The sequence below is a fragment of the Drosophila ananassae genome, chromosome XL, assembly GCF_017639315.1.
Source record: "Drosophila ananassae strain 14024-0371.13 chromosome XL, ASM1763931v2, whole genome shotgun sequence".
Classification (NCBI taxonomy): domain Eukaryota; kingdom Metazoa; phylum Arthropoda; class Insecta; order Diptera; family Drosophilidae; genus Drosophila; species Drosophila ananassae.
Genome location: NC_057931.1, coordinates 16,772,578 through 16,796,165, shown reverse-complemented (window position 1 = coordinate 16,796,165; position 23,588 = coordinate 16,772,578). Strand labels below are relative to the sequence as shown.

General features: G+C 41.0%; 2 protein-coding genes and 1 long non-coding RNA gene across 3 annotated transcripts; 2 read left to right on the top strand and 1 right to left on the bottom strand.

The window, feature by feature from the left end:
- Nucleotides 1-37: 37 nt before the first annotated feature.
- Nucleotides 38-270, top strand: LOC116656422. Its single transcript, XR_004311382.2, has 2 exons — nucleotides 38-174; nucleotides 234-270. It is a non-coding gene; the product is annotated as an uncharacterized LOC116656422 (long non-coding RNA).
- A 5,991-nt stretch (nucleotides 271-6,261) lies between these two features.
- Nucleotides 6,262-12,098, top strand: LOC116656408. Its single transcript, XM_032455967.1, has 2 exons — nucleotides 6,262-9,616; nucleotides 9,663-12,098. Exon 1 carries the CDS (start codon nucleotides 6,725-6,727, stop codon nucleotides 8,591-8,593), a length of 1,869 nt encoding a protein of 622 aa, XP_032311858.1. The 5' UTR covers nucleotides 6,262-6,724; the 3' UTR covers nucleotides 8,594-9,616; nucleotides 9,663-12,098.
- Nucleotides 12,099-22,384: 10,286 nt separating this feature from the next.
- On the bottom strand, nucleotides 22,385-23,335 carry LOC6502716 (NADH-quinone oxidoreductase subunit B 2). The gene is made up of 2 exons (XM_001963616.4): nucleotides 23,248-23,335; nucleotides 22,385-23,196 (listed from the first exon to the last, which is right to left on the bottom strand). Exon 2 carries the CDS (start codon nucleotides 23,187-23,189, stop codon nucleotides 22,536-22,538), a length of 654 nt encoding a protein of 217 aa, XP_001963652.1. The 5' UTR covers nucleotides 23,190-23,196; nucleotides 23,248-23,335; the 3' UTR covers nucleotides 22,385-22,535.
- Between the last annotated feature and the right edge of the window lie 253 nt (nucleotides 23,336-23,588).

Below are 23,588 nucleotides of genomic sequence, written 5' to 3'. Positions count from 1 at the left end.
TGGTCTTCTATAGTAGTATCACCTCCTCCAGTACTTAGGAATGTGTCAAATGCAGTTTTGGTATCTTCCATTGATAACCAACTATCAATCGGTCAAAGCAACTTGCTAAGCTTTCCATGCCACACTCAAGCAGTAGAGCGAACTGTTAAGCTTATTACTGAAGCGTCGAAGAAGGTATGTGGTTATCACAATAGGGATGGTTACATACGCTCAACTTTATATTCTCGTTGCAGTTTGCCTAAATTTGAGAACAAGTCCCAGTATACAAAAGACAAATAAAACAAAATCGAAAAACAAAAAGAAAATTTAAAAAAAAACAACAAAAAAAATTTTAAAAAATCTAAAAAAAATAAAAAAAAAATTTATAAATCATTAAAAAAATAAAAAAAAATCATTAAAAACAAATAAAAAAATAGCAATAAAAAAAATGGGATCAGATTTTTCACTACGTCCTCGTCGTTGATCCTGGGGAAAGCTGAGCGTGAAAAACAATGGTAATGCATGAAATTTGTACTAAAAACTTATTTATTTTAAATTCTTAAAACCACTATTGATTTACCTAATTACGAAAAAACCTTTTAAATGATTCAAAAGAAATATAATAATAAGTAAAACTTTGGAAAATTGCGACTAAATCGTACTTTTAAGAAGTTTTGAAAATTCGGTATTTTCGAAAATTTTTCGAAACTTTAAGTGCGATGCGCGAACAGAAGATATTGACCGATTTCAAAATTTTTTTTTGCAAAATGCTTGTAGTATTCCGTAGCAAGTTTTCCGCACTATTAGAATTCGATTTGAACAACTTGTTGGAATTCGACCCACCCTAATAGAGAGCCCACTGGGAAGGATCGCGAGATGGGTCTTCGAGTTGCAGCAATACGATTACGTAATCAGCTACAGGAAAGGCAAGCTGAACGTAGTCGCGGATGCACTTTCCCGCCAGCCGATTGTGGAGAAGCTGAGGAGTGCCACAGCAACCGAAGACGCGGAATGCGTTTGGATAGGCTCGCTGAAGAAGAAACTAAAGGAAAACCCACAGAAGTATCCGGAATACGTCGAGGAGGCAGGTTTGATTTACCGACATGTTCCACACAGAGCCGGGAGCGAGGAAGGGGCATCGTGGAAATTATGTGTGCCGATGAACATGAGGCAACAGTTGCTGAAGGAGAACCACGACGCACCAACAGCGGGTCATTTAGGCGGAAGGAAGACGATTGCGAAGGTAGCAGCAAGGTACTTCTGGCCAGGGATGCAGAGGGACGTGAGGAAATATGTCAGGAAATGCGAGACATGCTTGCGCTATAAACCGAGCCAGATGCAGGCCGCGGGGAAAATGTTAACACTGGTCCCAGAGGAGCCGTGGGCGACGGTATGTGCAGACTTCGTGGGACCGTTGCAGAGGTCCAAGCATGGGAACACCATTCTACTAGTGATGATCGATCGGTTCTCAAAATGGACAGAAATGGTCCCAATGCAAAAAGCCACAACAGAGACGCTGCAGAAGGCAATTCGTGAAAGGATCATCGCTAGGTACGGGGTGCCAAAGGTAATGGTGACGGACAATGGTGTTCAATTCACCAGCCGGAGCTTCAAAAAAATTCCTCGAGGAGCTCGGAGTTCGCCACCAGTTCACTGCACCATACACGCCTCAGGAAAACCCGACGGAAAGGGCAAACCGGACGGTGAAGACGATGATCGCCCAGTTTGCAGGAAAAGACCAAAGGACGTGGGACGAGCACTGGCCAGAATTGATGCTGGCGGTGAACTCGAGCGTGTCGGACTCCACGGGATACTCTCCGTGCTTCATCACCCAAGGCAGAGAGCCAAGAATGCCGAAAGCAATTTTCGACCAGGGGGCATTGGGGACAGGAGAAGCCCAAGCCACTCCCTCAGAAAATGCAGAAAAATTAAAAGAAGTGTTCGAGCTGGTGCGGAGAAACATGGAGCGCGCGGCGCAGGAGCAAGCTCGGCACTACAATCTGAGGAGGCGGGAGTGGAGCCCGAAGATCGGCGACATAGTGTGGGCGAAAGAACACCATCTATCTAAAGCGGCCGAAGGTTTTGCGGCGAAGCTAGCGCCGAGATACGACGGGCCATATGTAGTAACAAATTTCATTTCGCCGGTGATCGCCGTGCTACGTCACGGGATCACAAAGAAAGAGAGGAGAGCCCACATAAGCGAGCTAAAAGCCCAGGCGGAGGAAAAGGAGAGGGTACGATCACCAATAAGAAAAAAAAACAAGGGAAAAAAAAAAAACCGCAGAACACATATACAACCACGGACCTGTGGCGGTCCATAAATGCCCCGGTAACTCAGAGTTGATAAGTGTCACCGACCTAGTTAACTACGGAGTTATTGATAACTGTCAGACGAATGCGTCCCGAAAGATCAGTCCATAAATGATGCATCATGTAAATAAAAGAACAAATTATAGACCAACAACAATCCCCGTCAAGCTCCAAAACGGAGAACACTCACACAATCACGAAATTACACGAACAACCGGAGAAAGGAGGAGACCCGCAACGGGAGCATGGATGTAGACGAAAGAACCGCAAGAACGGATCTATTCCAGGCGGCAGGCCTATAAAAGGCAGCGGTGGACACCGACCGGCCTTCTTCCTTTTTTTCTTACTACCATGGACGCTACACAGACGCCGTCACCCTACGCATCACCGTTGGTCTCCTCGGACGAGAGCGACCTGGAGATCCTGGATTTGCCAGGATGGGACGTTCGGCGGCTCCAATCGACGAGGAGGGTCCTCCGGGTGATGGCCCGGGGGGCCAATGGAGTTACGGCGATCCCGGTGGGCAAAGCAAGGACGGAGGAGGAGGACCACCGGCCGAGCCAGGAACTTCAAGCGCTGAGGAGGAGGAGGAGGAGGAGCCAGGACCGGAGGAAGGCGGACGCTACCCTGGCGCTGGCAAGGGCCAGGAGTAGGTTGGCCGAAGAGATGGCCGGAGAAGCGGTCCGCCGATGGAAGGCAGAGGCAGCGGCAGGGCGTGCCGCGATGCTACAGAGAGCGGCGCGCCGGAGGTGCCGGCAAAGCAGGGCCACCGTTGGGCCGACGGCGGGGCCGTTGGGCCAGGAAGGAGGCGCAGGACGCGCGGATAAGGAGGATGACGGGGCCGCGGGAGTGGCCAAGCCGGATGTGGCAGCCGGCGAGGCCACCCACCCCGCACCCGCAGGAGCGGAAGGAGGAGGAGACAGAGGAGGAGCCATGGACGCGAGGTCCGTTGGTGTGGCCAGCCCCGAAGGTGAGGCCGGGGCTGGAGAGGCAAGTCTCCTGCCCTGAGAAGAGGCCGCCGAGGCCGGTGCTCACAAGAGCCGAGTCGGCAGGAGATGGAGGAGCAGTGCCCGAGCACAAATGGCCGCCGGAACTAAAGAGGAAGGTGGAGGAAGAGGCCAGGAGAAGGAAGGAAAAGCCGGGAAGGTGGAGTATTGTCTGGCAGATCGGGCCAGAAAGTTTTCGGGTGCGCGGCGGACAGAACGGGATACGCGTCACCCGGAAGCTGTAGAATAAACAAAAAGGAAAAGGAATAATAAAATATAGAGCTCAAAGACGAAACACTTACAAGAAAAAAAGGGGGGGAAGGGGAAGTCTAAAAGACACAAAAAAAAATACATACATATTAAAAAAATATAAAATAAGGAAAAAGTATTAAAAAAAACAAAAAAAAAAAATGAAAATGAAATGGAAAAAACATTAGAAAAAAAAAATGAAAAAAAATCCAAAAAAAAAAGAAACAAGAAAAAAAATATAAAATAAGAAAAAATATTAAAAAAACGAAAATGAAATGGAAAAAATGTTAGAAAAAAAATGAAAAGAAAAGAAATACAAAAAAAAAAAAAAAAAGCAAGGGGGGGGGGGGCAAGCAAGTCAGCACTGCAGCGTCGGATGGGCCAGCGCTGCTGTGTTTAGAAAAGCGGAAAGGGAGAAATGCGTCAAGCACAGACGGCATGCGGGGGCAGCAGCGGGGGCAAGAGGAACTCGCACGGCGTCGCGCACGAAAGAGGGAGGAGGAGGAATCACCGTGGAACGTAACGGTCCCGGCCGGGCCTCCGCGGCCGCGCTCGAAGGTCGTAGGAAACAGCGGGGACGGCGGGGAACGAGCGGCCGGCGACCGCGCAGCTGCGTTTACAAAATGCACAAAAACACGTAAATGCATTTTGAATGTCCAGGGGGGGATCGCGGGGTATCGGGACGAAGTCCGATGACCGGCACAAAAATAATGCGGATCGGAGGCCCAAACGGGGCAATCGGGGGGGAACAATAAAGAAAGCCCGCCGATAGAAAGACGGCAACTCAATCCCAATCAAGATCCCAATCAATCCCCCAATCAAGACGGGAACTCAATCCCAATAGTGAAACCAGGCAGGGACACCCCGGGAAGTCAAGAGAATCCTGATCCAGGCGCTGGAGCGTATGCACAGCGGACCACCTGGAGTCAAAGGAGACGCGACGCCCAAACCTCTGGCCTATCATAGATCCTGCGGGGCGTAGGCACGCAGGTGTTTGGAGGCGAGTGGCGAACGCGACCGGGGGCGTGTCCTGTAGGGTAGGAAGGCCCTTCGTGCCCTGATCCGGCCACTAAGCAGCGAGGAGCATATCCTGCCCGGCGTATGCCTGGGAGGTGAGCCACTTGGTCTGTTAACACGGATTAGGTGCCGGCCACGGCGAAAGGGCAAATCCAGGCAAGCCAAAGGTTCCGAGTCCACGGCACCCCAAACGGAGAAACAGGAACGGCAGAGGCGACGACGAGGGAGCAGCGGCAACAGGAGAGCAGCGACGACGAGGGAGCAGCGGCAGCAGCATAGCAGCGACGACGAGGGAGCAGCGGCAACCGTAGAGCAGCGACGACGAGAGAGCAGCAGCGACGGACAGGCAGCGGCAGCAGAAGACGACAAGCAGCAACACAGGCCCCGCAACCAGAGTCCGTGAGTCCGAACGAAGGGAACCGAGAGCCGTTTCGGCGCCCGGCACCAAGACCGCACGACCTGCCGGGCGCAAGCTTTGGGAGGGCGTGCGTATTGGCACCAACCCGGAGCGGGGATCGGGGATCGACGGGAGGGCGAGCGGTCGGTCGGCTGAGCCAGACAGCCGGTGAGATTCTCTTTATTGCTTTGTAAATTAATTACAATAAAGGGGATTTATTTGAAAAGAAGCAATACCGTGTTATTTCTGGGCTCAGGCAATCACGTCGAATCAATAAATTCGGTGGAACGTACCCTCAACCTCTGTGAGCTAGCCGCGGCGTTTGTTGCGAGCAAAACATAGCAAAACAGTTCGTTACAATTAAAAAAACTTTGTTAATTAAAAAATTCATAACTTTATAATTAAGAAAGATATTTAAAAGAGCTTTACACCGTTGAAAAGGTTTTTTTTAAATATCTATTTCACTTTCTTTGAGACCAAACGTCTATACAGTCCAAATATACTGAAACATACTGAAAATCATTTTTTTTTAAGAAAAAAAATTATTTTTTAAAATTTGCTCATTTTATTATTTTTATATTGCACGTGGAGATAGCTTTTGAGATGACGCAACTTTTGATTTATCGCTTATATCTGGCAAAATTCGATAACTCAAGATATAGTCCTGTAAGTTCAGCTACCCATTTTGTGAAGCCTCCTGTGAAGCTTGCATTTACTTATACAGGTGTGTGTATTTGATTGGCAACTTTGCTTTTTAGAGTCTGCATATATTTAAAAATATTGCATATATTGCATAAATCCAAATAAAAAAAGGGCTTAAGAAGTAAAACTGTTTCAGTGTCTCATGTCTTAATAAGAAGACTCACAAATGCACAATTTTATGAGTAAAAAGCGTTATATGCATATGCCCCCACTGAACATATAATGCATATAAATAAAACACTGCTTTGCTTAAATTACAGCCACCACCATTTTTGGGCCAAATTATGGATTAAAAGCTAAAAAAATAACTAGGCAAAGCAACTCCGCCAATACCTTTCTAATATTTATTATTTTATATCGCACACCTAAATTAAAGTGTTACATTCAACAATTTGTTTAACTAGAAAACTGGAAAAGCCTTTTTTTTAATTTTAAAAATTTGTTGTAGGCAACCGATTTAAATGAATAATATACCAATTGAAAGGTATTGTTTTAATTAGATTTTAAATTGTATTGCATTCAATTAGACAATAAAAAATTTTGAATATAACTGTTGCCGCCGATATTTAAATTCTGCTTCGATCCCTTCAATATGGTCCTATTAGAAAAAAAAGAAGGGATTTTGGCTTATATGGATGAACGGCCACACAACTGATCTACCGTTACATTGCGATACTATCGACCGGAGAAAAAAGACAAAGTTTTTTAAAGTTTTTCTTTTCCAACTTGTAGTTAAATAATAAATAATAAAGTCGAATTACTAAAGAATTTGTCAATACTTATTGGTCGGTCGAGCCAACACATTTGTGCCGCAACATTTCTTTAAAAAACTTTACTTCAACAAACGCCAAATAAGCGAAAGCCAACAGACGCCTGAATTTCATCAGAAATTGTGAAATACCCGAAGACATCTGCACAGACGCCCACACATGCACATACATACATACAAGGCAATCTGAATGCAACCTCGTGTAGTACATCACAAAAAGTGAACAGGTCCTAACAGGCAAACGCAAAAACAGCACCATAATAGAATCGTCAACATCAAATACACAATTATACATAAATATCTTGACATTCCAAAATGCCTACGGAGCAAGATACAACGGTGTGTAACATATGCAAAAAAAGTCGGCTAAATAGCGGTGTCCAAAACTGGGTCCAATGCGACATATGCAAGCTATGGTTTCACTTTGCCTGCGCTGGAGTCGATGCCAACATAAGAGAGCGTCCGTGGAAATGCACATTCTGTAAGGAAGAGGAAGACGACGTAATTTCATCTTGCAGCGACTATCCAGTACCACCGCATCCACAGGAAGTTCAATCCATTAATAGCGCTAAGTCTGCCCAGGAACAGCTGGATGCCTATCAACCACAAATTCAACCCAACAAGCAACAAGCCTTCAAGTTAACTGAGCCGACAAGCGCCCCGAGCAACAGTAATCTAATGTTGGCAATGCTTGAAGAGACGCGTGAAGCTGAAAGAAAGTACATTCATCAAAAGTATACCTTTCTTGCCCAGCAACAGGGAGTAAACACAATCCCCTTCCCAGAGATTGGACCAACTACTGCACAACTAGCCGCAAGACAAGTCTTGCCAGCGGATCTTCCCCCATTTAGCGGTAATCCAGAGGAATGGCCCATGTTCATAAGTATGTACGAAAACAGTTGCGCTGTAGCAGGCTTTTCGAACGCAGAAAACATGCTGCGGCTTCAAAAATGCTTGAAGGGAAAAGCGTACGAGTTGGTCCGTGATAAGCTGCTGATACCAACACTGGTTCCAGAAGTCATCAGTACGCTGAAAACATTTTTTGGACGACCTGAGCAAATCCTCGATCGACTGATAGACAGGATCCGTAAAATCAACGTGCACAAAGATAAGCTGGAGACACTAATAGACTTCGCCATGGCAGTCCGCAACGCCTGCGCCACAATGGAAGCTTGCCGGTTACATAGACACATGGACAATCCAATGCTGCTACGGGAACTCGTTGACAAGTTACCTACTCATCACAAATTAAGCTGGGCTATGCATCAACGCTGCGATTCGATTCCCATAATACAATCTTTCAGCGACTGGCTATATAAACTAGCGGAAGCAGCCTCTACCGTACTCCCCGGATCTAGCGCAAAGACCAACAGTGTAAACACCCATTCACAAACTCGACAAGGATCGTCGAACGAAGCCACTTTCGATACGGAGATCGATCTCCAGGAAGAAACCAGAGCGAGCCAAACGTGCATTATGTGTAATTCTACTGAACACACCGCCGCCCAATGCGAAAAATTTAAGCTGCTAACTGTTCCAGAAAGACAAAGAATTATAAACGACTCTCGGGCTTGCTACAGATGTTTGAAGGCCCATCGCCGTAAATGTTTTTCCAGGCGCGACTGCGGAGTCGACAACTGCCAATCCAAGCATCACCCGTTACTTCATAGAGATCCACCTCAATCAGAGCTAGTTAGTGCTCATCATGAAGAAGGCATTATGGAAGAACAATACTTCCGAATTCTGCCAGTCACTCTGTATGGAAAAGGAACTTCCATTAATACATTTGCCTTTCTGGACGAAGGCTCATCAGTAACTCTCATCGAAAGCGTACTCCTGAAGGATCTAAAAATTGCCACAACAAATGAACCGCTATGCCTACAGTGGACCGGCGGCACCACCAGAATGGAGGATACTTCAGAGAGAGCGCAACTTCAAATATCAGAGACTGGAAATTCGAAAAAGATGTGGCGTAACAAAGTGCACTCTGTTAAAAAGCTGTCATTACCAAAGCAGACCGTTGATGCAGACAAACTATGCAAAAGGTATAAATATTTACATGGATTGCCTTTGAAATCATATTATAACGCAGAGCCTATGATTCTTATCGGTACTAACAACTGGGCATTAGCAGTTCCCAGAAAAATCCGTGAAGGAGACGCATCGCCTCAAAATGTGCTCTAGGATGGAGCATCCAAGGAACAGGAAACTCAAGCAAACATGTTTCTCTACATCACTGCGAATGCAACTGGGGCGAACTCGACAAAGCCATCAAGGATAGTTTTATTGTAGACCCTATAGCTCCACGAAAGCTTCAATCGGAAGATGACAAAAAGGCCATACGCATTCTTGAAGACACATGCAAAAAGGTAAATGGCCGCTACCAGGTTGGTCTTCTTTGGCGAGATGACCGTGCTACGCTCCCAGAAAGCCTTTCAACTTCTTTAAGACGCCTGGAATGCCTGCGGTCAAAAATCAAGAGAGATCCAGAATTTTTCGAGCGAGTTCAAGACCAAATCAACAATCTTGTGTCTAAAGGATATGCAATCGAACTAGAACCTGCAGACATAAATAAGGAAGAACATCGGGTATGGTATCTCCCAATTTTCATCGCCTTAAATCCTAATAAACCTAATAAAGTACGATTGGTTTGGGACGCAGCTGCGAAAAGTCACGGGAAATCTCTTAACGATTTTATTTTAAATGGACCCGATTATCTAAATCCACTCGCAGAGGTTCTTATGGCATTTAGAGTTGGCCGTATCGCCGTGTGCGCCGACATTGCAGTGATGTTCCATCAAATTACCATACAAGAAAGCGATATGTAAGTTCAAAGGTTCTTATGGTTCCATAACGACAAAAAAACCCCAAGGACCTTCGTCATGCGTTCGATGACATTCGGAATTTGCTGCGCACCTTGTATCGCCCATTATGTACGCGACAAAAACGCAGAGGCATTCAAAGACACAAATCCTCGAGCATACGAGTCCATAACCAAGGCACACTATATGGACGATCTCATCGACACCTACAATAATGATTCCGAGGCGGTATCAGTGGCATCAGCAGTCAAGGATATTCATGCGAATGCAGGATTCACAATAAGAAACTGGATCTCAAACTCCGCCGCGGTTATGCATCATTTTGGAGAGCGCCAATTAAACACCCACAATCCAAAGGAACTTGGTGGACCTGAAAAGGTTCTCGGTATGTATTGGGATCCAAAACACGACGTTTTTAAGTATATATTTAGGTTCGCAAGACTTCAAAGAGATGTCCTGAACGGAGACGCTACACCAACCAAGCGAGAAATCCTGCAGGTACTCATGTCCGTCTTTGATCCACTGGGCTTAATCTCTTGCTACACAATCGGCCTAAAGATGCTACTTCAAAAAGTGTGGCGGTCAGGCAGAGACTGGGATGAGGAACTTCCCGAAGAGCTACTTCAGTTTTGGATGCAATGGAAAATCGTCCTTCTACAAGCTACTAAGTTGGAATTTCCCCGTCACTACTCCAGATTGCTACCAGAAGCAGAGCAAATCGATCTACATACCTTCGTAGACGCCAGCGAATACGCTTATGCCGCAGTTTCATATCTTCGTATAAAAAGGGAAAACAATGTCGATACAGTCATAGTAGCCGCAAAATGCAAGGTTGCACCGCTGAAACCCGTCTCCATTCCACGTATGGAAATCCTGGCAGCCGTTATGGGAGTCGGACTAGCAAAAAAAATCAAAAACACGCGAGGTTTACGAATCGATAACTGCACTTACTGGTCAGATTCTAAGACTGTTCTTCAGTGGCTAAAAATCGACCCACGCAACTTCCAACCCTTCGTCATGCACCGAGTTGGCGAGATCATTGATAATACTACCATTAATCAGTGGCGCTGGGTTCCAACAAAAGAAAACATAGCAGATTTAGCCACAAAAATCGTGAAGGCTCCAGAGGCTTCTCGATGGATTAAAGGGCCCCACTTTCTTATCCAGCCGGAGGGTGAATGGCCAGAACCGGACGTGTCCTTCAATGAAGAAACAAGCAAGATTGAATTACGTAAGCATGTACTCATAACAACCAATCTAAAGAATTTCGAATTTGCAGTTTACTACTTTTCGGACTGGAAACGCTTATACAGGACTGTGGCTAATTTCCTCCTATATATCGAGAAGCTACGTGCCAAATGCTGTGGTAAACCTTTGCCTAAACGTCTAAACCCTGACATCGTTCGCTCAGCCAAGACATGGCTATATAAACAGGCGCAGTTTGAATTGTAAGCTGCCGAGATCACCTCTTTAAAATCCAGATCATGCATCAATAAAGCCAGCCCGCTTATCGCCCTAAACGTCTATTTGGATGCATCAGGTGTCATACGTGTGCAAGGCAGAATGAACAAATTGAAACCAGCAGGTGACGCCATCGTACTGCCAAAAAAATCACGGATTACCTTTAAGGAAGTCCGAATGAGTTGCCAAAAATGCAAAATCATAACCGCCTTACCTAAACACCCACAAATGGCCCCTCTACCAGCTGCCAGACTCGCTTCCTTTGAGAGACCCTTTACGTATACCGGAATGGACTACTTCGGCCCGATCCTTGTCAACGTTGAAAGGCACATGGAAAAGCGTTGGGGAGTTCTGTTCACATGCTTAACTTTGAGAGCCGTGCACTTAGAAGTAGCCCACAAACTCGACGTTAGTTCCTGCATAATGTGTTTAAAAAACTTCATGGCACTTCGAGGAGTACCGAAAGAAATCTACTCAGATAACGGCACTAATTTTAAAGCCACAGAAAAGGTAGTGAAGGAGGAACTAAAAAGGATTAACTTCGACAATATAACCATACTCTATGACGCAATTATATGGAAATTCAACCCTCCGGCAGCGCCTCATATGGGAGGAGCGTGGGAAAGGCTTGTTCGATCTGTTAAATCAGTCCTAAAATCGATCTGCCCAACAAATAACTTTAACGACGAAACTTTACGAACTGCCTTAATGGAAGCTGAAACTATCTTAAATTCCAGACCATTAACCTTTGTTTCTCTAGATTCCGAAGACGAAGAGGCTTTAACCACAAACCATCTACTCCTGGGATCACCGAGCGGTTACAAGCCAATGTTAGAAGACAACACTGACCTGAGGCTACGATGGCACCAAACGCAGCTTTTCGCCGATAAATTTTGGAAGCGTTGGATAAGGGAATACACGCCTACACTAACCAGACGATGCAAGTGGTTTACCAAACGCCCACCGTTAGCCATTGGAGACATCGTAGTTGTCGTCGACGATCAACTTCCCAGAAACTCGTGGCCCAAAGGACGCATAACTGACGTAGTGATTGCCAAGGATGGACAAGTACGCAGGGCAACAGTATGGACGCGGAATGGAATTATGATCCGCCCAGTAGCCAAAATAGCAGTCCTGGACGTCGGCTTAAAAGAAAGTGAAGATCCGAAGGACGTTCACGGGGGGGAGAATGTTGCCGCCGATATTTAAATTCTGCTTCGATCCCTTCAATATGGTCCTATTAGAAAAAAAGAAGGGATTTTGGCTCATATGGGTGAACGGCCCCACAACTGATCTACCGTTACATTGCGATACTATCGACCGGAGAAAAAAGACAAAGTTTTTTAAAGTTTTTCTTTTCCAACTTGTAGTTAAATAATAAATAATAAAGTCGAATTACTAAAGAATTTGTCAATACTTATTGGTCGGTCGAGCCAACACAAAACAAGAAAGGAAAGCTAACTTCGGGCGGAGCCGAAGTTGATATACCCTTGCAGTTGAGTCGCAGGTGGCGCCACGCATCTTATATTATTAGATATATAGCGGATCGTATATAGTCGGCCGATCCTTATGAAATTTGGCAAATCAGATTCTTTTGTCCAAAATAGAATCTGTACCAATCTTTCTAACTTAAAAACACCAAAGTTATGCCAATTCCGATCGTTCTATGACAGCTATATGATATAGTCGGCCGATCCTTATGAAATTTGTACATAAGATATTTTGATCAAATGTAACATGTGTGGAAAGTCCCAACTCTCGAACTTAAAAAACATCAAAGTTATGGCATTTCCGATCAATCAGTTATATGCCAGCTATAAGATATAGTCGACCGATCCCGACTGTTCCGACTTATGTACTACCTGCAAGGAAAGAAGGATGTGTGCAAAGTTTTAACTCGATAGCTTTAAAACTGAGAGACTAGTTTGCGTAGAAACCGACAGACAGACGAACAGACAGACAGACGGACAGGCTTATATCGACTCAGGAGGTGGTCCTGATCATTAATATATATACTTTATAGGGTCGGAGATGTCTCCTTCACTGCGTTGCACACTTTTGACCAAAATTATAATACCCTCTGCAAGGGTATAAAAATTAAAAAGTAAACAAAAATCAACCCATAATAAAGATTTTTCTGCTTGGAAGATTTTTATGCTTGGAATCAAACCTACGACCTTACAATTAACAGGCAGATACTCAATTATTGAACCATGGGGTCAAAGTTTTCCGCGAAAAATATTTAGAATGACAAGAAAATTTTAGTGATTAATATCTAATATCGAATATGCGTAATTTCGAACTCTAGCAGCAGCAGAGGGCCGGCAGAATTACTTCGCCTACTTTGTTTTGACGTTCGAAGAGCAAACCTTATTGAATTGTTTTTGTTTTTCGAACGAAATTTGACATTACGACCGGAAAAGGCGGTGCCAGAAATTTCAGTACTGCTGGGTGGGTATAGAGTAAATTCTTTCAACTTTTACTTTATTTGTCTATCGGACGACTATATCCTATAGCTGCCATATAACTGAACGATCGGAAATGGCACAACCTTCTATTTTTTTAAAATGCTTGGGGCTGTTTCCAATATTTTTATTAGAAAGTTTTTTGATGGTGAAATTCTCATAAGGATCGGACAACTATATACGATCCGATATATATAATAATAATATAAGCTTCTGCTTATTTGTAAGGGTATATCAACTCCGCTCGAAGTTAGCTTTCCTTTCTTGTTTTTTTTTGATAATGTATTATATAGTGAAATTCTCATAAGGATCGGCTTCTTATCTGTTAATTTGTTTAAACACTTTGGTTTCCCACAACTACGAAACCGTTTTGGATTTAAAATAGAATTTTGGGAAAATTTTTAATTAAAATTTTTAAACTAACCAAATTCCAAAACCTTTCTAAATTAAAAATACGTATATCTTTAGAACCACTGAAGCTATCGAAAAATTCTTTTCGTCTTTGGAAAGGTTTTTAATTATTCCACCTTCATAAATGTCAAAATCTATGGAGTTAAAAAAAAGAGTTTTGGTGTTTATCCTTACAATTAAAGTATAGCTAACTGTGTGAATCGCCTGTCCAGAGGTTACTTTAATATTCTATATATTGTGTTCTTTTTTAAATAATTGATGATCTATATATACAAAAAAACGACTGATATAATATAAAAAACCTTCTGACGAGGTTAAGTATCGGTGACGAACCTGCATTCGAAACCCAAAATATCTGATATCAATTATAGTGACGAAAATATGCTATCTAGGTGTACAAAATGGCATATAAAAAATATTTTTGATCGGCACGTGCAAGAAAAACAAAAAAAAGATCGGCACGTGCCGAATTAGAATATTTTTTATTTGCAATTTGGTACACCTATATAGCATATTTTCGTCACTAAAATTGATATCAAATATTTTGGGTATTTTGGGACTTTGTACAGATTCCATTTTGAGTAAAATAATCTTATTTGCCAAATGTCATGGGGATCGGCCAACTATATCCAATTGCCGCCATACAACTGAACGATCGAAAATGGCACAACTGAAAGGGTATATCAACTTCGGCTCCGCCCGAAGATAGCTTTCCTTTTTTGTTTTATATGATTCCATTTTGGGCAAATTAATGGCACGGACTTTTTTGATTTTATCTGAATTTCATAAGGATCGGCCGACTGTATCCTATAGCTGCCATATAACTGAATGATCGGAATTGGCATAACTTTGGTGTTTTTTAAGCAAGAAAGATGGGACTTTCTACGGATTCCATTTTGGGCAATCTTATTTGTTCTGCAAAATTTCATCAGGATCGGCCGACTATATCCGTTAGCCGTCATATCGGAACGATCGGAAATGGCAAAACCTTAACTGCAAGGGTATATCAGCTTCGGCTCCGCCCGAAGTTAGCTTTCCTTTTTTGTTTTTTACCTACCATGGGCTGAGAATTTTAAATTTTCTACAGCCACTTATAGGTGCCAGTTTTTTAAACCTGAGTTTTTTACCACAGGGGGGAAAACGTCAGGGTGTCTCGATGGACCAAATGTTAAGAGAAGCCCCTTATAATAATTAAGTGTTACTCCAATGAGTGTCGTTTTTTTCGCGCGGTTCCCACTGCAGACATACAGCCCACCTCCCGTCCAACCGACCGAGGGACGTTGCCGCGTGACGTACGGATCGCGGGAATAGATCCGAGATAGTTAAGGAAAAGTAGGAGAAAGATATCACGAGGAAGAGTGTTTCACAGATAAGGCGGTTCATATAAGCGATTTAAGACTGTTAGTAGAGCAAAGTGGCAAGATGTGGTAGAGACCATTGTAGTCCGAAAATAATACCCTGAACGGGTCGTGTTGGACATATGTCGAACTACAATGGCTGAGGAGTAGAGGACGAAAGTCTCTAGTCCTTCTAGAGGAGGTAAAGATTTGCATCCCAATTAAGTCCCCTAAGAGCAAAAGTAAGGAAATTTTTTTTTGTACAGATTAAATGAACACCAAGGTGTACTCCATATTGAGGAGTTACATTTCGATCCATTAAGCTTTAGGTTATTTGCTAAACACCAATTTTGAAGTTTATCCAAATCGGATTGAAGTCTAGACTGGGCGCTAGTAAATTTTTTACTGAAGATATAGCTTGACGTCGTCAACGTACATAAGTACAAGTGAATTAGTTAAGGCAAAGGGCAAGTCGTTAATAAACAGTGTAAAAAGTAGGGGTCCAGATGGCTTCCTTGGGGCACCCCAGATGTGGTACGGACTAAACGCGAGGTATCATCTTTAAAGAAATCACGTTGGGTTCTCCCAGATAAGTAGCTCGAGATCTAGATAAGAAGATCAGTTGGGAATCCAAAAAGACTGAGTTTACTTATAAGAAGCGAATGGTTAACTTCATGAAGCCATGCTGGCACGGAGTTATTATTGAACTATATAGGTGTTGCAAATGTGGAGTGATAAGTTTTTCAAGAAGCTTTGGAATTGCTGACAATTTTAGATACGACCAGCGTCGTATTTTTTTCCCTTTTTTATGCAGCGGAATAATGAAGGATTCCTTCCACATAAGGGGAAAGATCGAAGTTTCCAGCGATAGATTAAAGAGTTTAACGAGCGGTTTGCACAGATCCTCGGCGCAGTTCTTCAGAACACAGCCTGGTACTCCATCAGGCCCTGGCGAATACACGGGCTTGACCTTAAGAAGATCCGATAACACACCACTTTGATCGAAAGATGGGCAAAATATAAGGTTGGCTGATTGGAGGAATACGTAGTTTGAAAAAACTGTGCAAAGAGATCGGCCATTGCCTGATCAGTGTTCGCATAAGAGTTCTCAAACATAAGCAGTGCGGGAAAAGATACATGTTTATGCTTAGTGTTTACAAAGTTATAAAACTGCTGCTGAGTAAACTGAATCCTGCAGAGGCGAATATAACTCCTATAACATTTTGCGTTATGCACGGTGAAATTGGACCGAGCTACTAAGTATCTTGAATAACTAACTGTACAGCCAGATAATCTATGTTTATTTAAAAATCTACTCATACTATTCTTTAAATTTATAAGGTGCCTTGTATACCAAGGCGGATTCGTTGAAGCGGATGGATATTTCCACGGCCCACAAGCGTCAAAAAATGAGTTTAAGGTGAAATACAATTTTTGTAATGCGATGTTTATATCCTCACATGCCAGTAAATCAGACCAATGAAATTCCGAGATTAACTTATTTGATTTCATAAAATCAGCCTTACAGAAAAAACGAACTTTATGAGATTTAAATGTAGGCTTAAGGTCAATTAAGGAGTTGTTTTCGATTGAAAGCTCAAGAGTGGGATGATATGGATCCTCAGGGTCAGAAAAGGGCAAAGTTCTGGAAAGAGTAATTCCATCAGGATCAGAAACGAAACATAAGTCCAACAGCCGACCTAAAGAATTTCTAACGTGGTTAATTTGCCCGAGTGACATGTCAAACATGCCCGCAGGGAAGTCGTGGTGGGAGTAAAGCTGTAAAGAACGTGAATTTTCAACATTTGACCACATAAGTTCTGGGATATTAAAGTCACCCAGAGCTATCAGCTGGTCACCATCAGACAGACGATCGAAAACCAAACGAATAGCGGGCAAATGTTGCCAGTATGTTGGCGGTTCGGACGAAGGTGGTAAGAACTGGTTACATACAAAGATTGATCGGACAAAGTGATTTTGATGCAAAGGAATTCAATGTCACCAAACTCTTGTGATTTTACCTCTTCAGAAGCGAGTTTGGAGTCTACAGGAGACTCCTCGTCCCCTTCGCAGAGTTCTTTAACATCTAAAAGTGGTGTACCTACTAGGAAAAACTTCGGAGCTTAAGATCTCCGGCTTTAACCAGGTTTCTGTAAATACAATAATGTGAGATGCAAAGAAAGAACTATCAGAATACAGTTTGGGAAGTTTGCTACGTAACCCTCTTGTATTCTGATAGGTAAGTGTTAGAGAAGACATTAATTTTTTAAATCTGAGCAAGATGAGGTGGAAGGTTGGTCAGTGGCCGCAAAATGTGGGAGTTTTACACCCACAGGTTTGGTTTTTTTTTTTTCACTGTACTTGGCTGATGTTCTTGGACGAAAATATTCTCTGGTCAAAAGCTGGCGGAAAAAATTGTCTTGAATATCTGCAAGGAATCGTCTGGAACATCTGCTGTTTTAAAACTGTTTTTATTTCAAAAAATTCTCTTACAAGAAAGATACATGAAAATCTTAAATCCATTTAAAAATACTTATCAACGGACTGCACGCAGATATGCTATGTGACCTTTTCTTTAGTGCTTCAAGTGTACCACATAAGTATTTGTTTAGACTGCAGGAGATCTTCCTGAAGGGGGTTCCTCCTTCTTGTCGGAAGTAGGAGATGAATGCGATCCATAGCGGTTGTCGAGGGATTTTCCTTCTCACCAGGAAGTTAGTCATGAGTTACTATCTCCGTTGTTACGGCCCTTAAGGTAGGGTAACCGGAGTGCTGTGCTGGAGTATTGAGTTTAAGACATCTTTATTGAGTGAAGCTCGGACACAAACTCACTGAAAGCTAACAAAAATTGGATCTCAAATATGCAGAGTTCGACGGCTATGCATGGTCATCCGGCCAGACGCTGTGTCAGCCGTTTGGTCAGAGCGAGCTCTTGAATAATCGGACATTACCGTCGCGCGGTTAACTTTAGTTACCTTATATATATTTGTCATCGGATGAATGAAAATCTATATATTTTGGTAGAAACAGGGTATATTTCAGTCGGCGTCACTTAAAACCCTGATTGCTTTTAAGTTGTTGTAGTTCTGCAAGCGGATGGTGCTTCCATACATTTCTGATAGATAATTTTTAGTGGAGTGAGAATAAACAAAAACAGCTAATTTTTGGTTTCTGTGGGCATAAGTAGGGTATGCAATTACCAGCTGTTTGAAAAAGAAGAACAACATAAGAACAATTTGGGTTTTAAGTAAAACCGACTGAAAGATACCCTGTTCCTATTATAGTACAATGATTTTTTTTTCTTCGTAAATTTATAAATTCGTAATATATAAATTAGTAATGTCGTAAATATATACATATATAAAGCATTTTACTGCTGCCACTTATGCTGAAATATTAAAAAATATTATCTAACATATAATACAATTTTTTCATGGTTAACCAATAACACAGTGCAAGAGTGATTCTGAACTTTTAAATTGACATAATAGGAATTGTGGGAAAAGCGTTATAACTTCAACAATTTTCATAATTATACCCTTGCAGAGGGTATTCTAATTTTGGTCAAAAGTGTGCAACGCATTGAAGGAGACATCTCTGACCCTATAAAGTATATATATTCATGATCAGGATCACCTCCTGAGTCGATATAAGCATGTCCGTCTGTCTGTCGGTTTCTACGCAAACTAGTCTCTCAGTTTTAAATCTATCCAGTTAAAACTTTGAACACATCCTTCTTTTCCTTGCAGGTAGTACATAAGTCGGAACGGTCGGGATCGGTCGACTATATCCTATACCTGCTAATTGACCGGAAATGCCATAACTTTGGTGTTTTTTAAGTTAGAAGGTTGAGACTTTCCACACATGTTATATTTGACCAAAATATCGGTTAAATTGACCCAAATGATCGGCCGACTATGTCCTACAGCTGTCATAGAACGATCGGAATTGGCATAACTTTGGTGTTTTTTTAAGTTAGAAAGATGGGACTTGGTACAGATTCCATTTTGGGCTAAATATTCTTATTTAATTAGGGCCAAATTTAATAGGGATCAGTCAACTATATCCAATAACCGCCACATAACTGAACGATCGGAAATGTCACAACTGCAAGGGTATATCAACTTCGGCTCCGCCCGAAGTTAGCTTTCCTTTCTTGTTTTTTAATGAAATTTGTCTCTTTTTATTCAGTATTAATGAAACAAAATTAATATGTGGCGTTTATGCAGAATTTTTGTAAGTTGTACCGAAAAACTGGGGTCAAAATCCGAAAAACTCAAATAAAAGGCGGAAAAAATGTTCTTGTGTAAAAATGTTGTCCTTTTTGTTTAAAAAATCGTAGATATATTTTTTCTTCAAGAGCTACAATCTCAAACTATTGAAAAACACCGGCAATTTTGAAATCGGTTTAAAAAAATGAGTTCAGGAATTTTTAAGCGCAAAAAAGTACCGAAAAACGGTTTTTTAACCATAAATCAAGATTTTAAGCGTGTTACAAATATTTCATACACGCTTTCAAAGTTGATTCACTTTTGTTTTTTTTTTTGTAGCACTGTGTAATGAATACTCCCATTTTCTTAAGGGGGCAGGATGGTTTGAGACTTCAATAAATTTTTTTTCCGAAATTTTTTATATAATAGAAAATTATCTCAGGAATATCCTGGGCAAGTTTCATGCCGATCAGACTAACGTTCGCTGAGATACCGATTTTCTACTTTCTTTCTATCCATATACTTTCAATTGCTTTTAAAACTTTAGACGCGTTTTTCTCAAAACAACTTTTTCAAGTCGGTGCGTAACGTAATTCGAAATGTAATGCTCGGATCTAAATAAAATTGTTCACACATCTTTAATACAATAAATACTCGTGGATGAACGAACGCTTTTTTTTTTTAAATTTTTTTTTACTATTTTTACGGGCAATAATGGGCTAATTTTTATGTAAAAATGGTACCTCCAACTTTACAACCGCGCCAAAAATTCAAAATTGCATATTTTTCAAAAAGGTTTTCGTTCATCCGCACAAGAATCTAATATTTTAGGTAAATCAATTAAATTTTTTTATTAAAACACTGATAACACTGTAAGGCCAGACTTTACGCACAGCAAGATAATAATTTTTTGAAGCGACTCCGGCCGACTGCCCGTCACGGGATGAATAATAATTATTTCTTAACAAAAAATTGTTTATATACTCTCCAAATATAGCCATATATCGTGTAAAAAATTTGAATATTTCTATTCACTCAGAAATAAAAAAAAAATCGCAAAAAAAATCTGCCTTTTTTTCAGCCTCTGAAACCATCCTGCCTCCTGTAAGGAGCTAGCCTGAAAATGTATAAAAATTTTAGATGGCTTCAAAAGTAAATCGAACGCCCACAAATAAAACCGTGTACGTGAATTTGCCTGTCGCAAGAAATTTTTGCGTCCGTTTTCGTTGTAAGAAATGAGAAGTCAATATATTGTATGGTTAGTGCTCATACTTAAGGGGGCAGGATGGTTTGAGACTTCAAAAAAAATTTTTTTTCAGAAATTTTTTATATAATAGAACATTATCTTAGGAATATCCTGTGAAAGTTTCATGTCGATCGGACTAAAACTTGCTGAGATACCGATTTTCTAGTTTCTTTCTCTCCATATACTTTCCATTGCTTTTAAAACTTTAGACGCGTTTTTCTCAAAACAACTTTTTCAAGTCGGTGTGTAACGTAACTCAAAAAGTAATGCTCGGATCTAAAAAAAATTTTGCACACATCTTTAATACAATAAATACTTGCGGATGAACGATCGCTTTTTTTTTTAATTTTTTTTTCTCTCCATACTATAGCCATTAATCGTGTAAAAAAATTGAATTGATATAATTACTCAGACATAAAAAAAAAATCTCAAAAATCTGCTATTTTTCAGCATTTTTTCTGAACCCATCTATTTCTGAAACCATCCTGCACCCTTAATGTTATTTTGTCTTTTTTAAATATTATATTTAAATGCAATGTGCAATTACACAAAATAAAGCGAGATTTTACATCGGGGTAAGCGTATTTTCGCCGTCCTCTTTTTTTTACAAGTGTAATAACTTTTCCCTTATTTGCCCTACTTTGTCACTATGCGCGCTATGAAAAAATAAAAGCACGTTTTTTCTATGGGTCATGATGAGATGAAGGCAATGGAAGCCTTCAGAAGCCTAATCGAAATGGCATAGCTACTATTTTGAGATCATGTCATAATATCATGATCTCATGTCATAATCTTTATGAACGAAGATGTACAGCCTTTGGCTATTTTTATAATACAATTTTTTTGTTTTAATTTAAATAAAAACAAAGCTATTTCTAACATGCCTGTTTAATTTTATGTTTTATTCCCGCTGAAATGTTTATAGACCATTCTGTCAGCAACGAAAATAATATGTTTTTTTTTCTTCAAAATGCCTTTGTGTTAGCGCGAAAAATTTAGGAGACTGCAAGTGTTGCTGCTTATCTCGGCGATAGCGGCAGCAAATGAGAAAAACCCGACACATTTTTCTTTGGCTATGCTGGGAGCAATATATGTATATGCCTTTGCTTTTCCTATATCAAAGAGCACCCCTGCTCTATTCCGGTAGTTCTTCATTATCATCTCATGTTAATGTCTTTACTGAAAACTGGTTAAAGCCAAATAAGATCCAGTTTATTCAGTTAGATAGGCTTAGAGTTTACATCTATTGAATGCAATTTCTCTTTTAAATTGCAAAAGTTTGAAGATTTGAATTTTCATGCTTTTAAATTATTTTGGTCCCATACAATGCACAAACTGCCAGGACTTTGGGCATATCAGAGGGTAATGCACACTCCGCTCAGTATGCGTAGTTTGCAAAAACTGTCAATACCAACCATAGCTCTGTCAACAAAGAGGATCGAAGTATCGGGAACCGATTTCTAAAAGCTACAGACTACAACGTAAAACATACGAACGAACAGGGGATCTAGTTTCGTGACTCCCAAAGAAGACAATTTATGTTCTTTCGATGCTTCGAATTTGTTCCTGAGTATGAGTTCGAATGGGACTTCTGTATACTTCGGCCGTGCCGAAGCTGTTTGTTACACGGACTTAGCCCTAAATAAACTGAAATATAACAGTTAACTACCAGTCTTTTATTTAAAAATTTAGGGTCTGAATAAAACACACTTCATAATAATTATTTTTTGACACTAGCGCTAGAAATTTATATCAGGTTACTGGTGTCAAACTGTTGCAAGATTAAATATTTCAATTCTAGACTACAGTGGCCTAGAAAGATAAACCGAAGTCAATAGGTGGTGAATTCTTCAAATCTTACATATGTGCTGTTGATTTGTAGTGTCAAATAGGTGACTAGATTTGATGGGTTCTTTTTCGATCCCCAAAAAAGTATATACATATATTAAAATAAAGCAGTTCTTTTTTTTTATCCGGTTCGGATGACTGTCAAATTCTTTTAAAATTTAGACATTTTCCAAGTTAATCTCAGAATGAATTTATTTGCTGTAATATCGATACTTAAAAAAATGGCTATTTGCTGCAACAAAACATAAAACAAAAAGAGAACACATCAAATGATTCTCTTGTCTATAACCTGAATTTACTTCGATTTTTTCATTTTATTTGGGGTTTATTTTCTGTACCACATCTGAAGAGTCTTCATGCGTTTCACTTTCTTTTGCAACTGTAGGACGCCGTACATTAAGGCTTCAGCAGTGGGCGGGCAACCTGGAACGTATATGTCGACAGGTATTATACGGTCGCATCCTCGAACCACTGAATAAGAGTAGTGATAATAGCCGCCTCCGTTGGCACAGCTACCCATTGAAATAACCCAACGTGGTTCTGGCATTTGATCATAGACTTTCCGTAATGCTGGAGCCATTTTGTTCGTTAAGGTACCAGCTACAATTATGACATCAGCCTGGCGGGGTGATGCACGAAAAACAACTCCGTAACGATCCATATCATACCGCGGTGCAGCTATATGCATCATTTCAACGGCACAACAAGCCAAACCAAACGTTAAAGGCCATATAGAACCTTTACGACCCCAATTCAGTAGATCGTCAAGTCTGGCCAATGACCATTCAGCTGCAGATGCTTGCTTGTTTCCAAAAGGTGAATATCCTTTCTTGGGTATCTCTTCAGAAGTTTTAGCGATTGTAAGAGTGTTTTGGTTTCGTACCCATATTGAATTCAAAGCGGATGTTAATGGTAAATTCTTTGTTGCTATTTGACCATATTGGTTTATTATGGGCGTCATGATAGCGGTCCGTAACATTTTAACGCTGAAAAAAAGGTTAATGTAATATTTTACTGATAAAAATAACAGAGAATACCTATTTATATAACCCAAAATAAAAGGTATTTAATACAATCTGGTTTGTATTCAGCGTGACCGCACGGATACCGATAAAAAATACTTTCCTGCGCAACAAAAAATACGAAAAATTTCGTTTTTTATTTTAGGAATTACCAATATAAAAAAAAAGATATTTTATTTTCTTCTTTTATTTTCTTATGCCGAAATGACTAGCATCAAAAGCTAAATAAAATTATTTATCTCATCCAATTTAACTTAATAAAAACGTTTATTTTTTATAAGAAAGCTCACTTGTGATAAATTATCATTTTTAGTTGAATTATAGATTTATTAAAATTTCGCTTATTATTTTTAGCA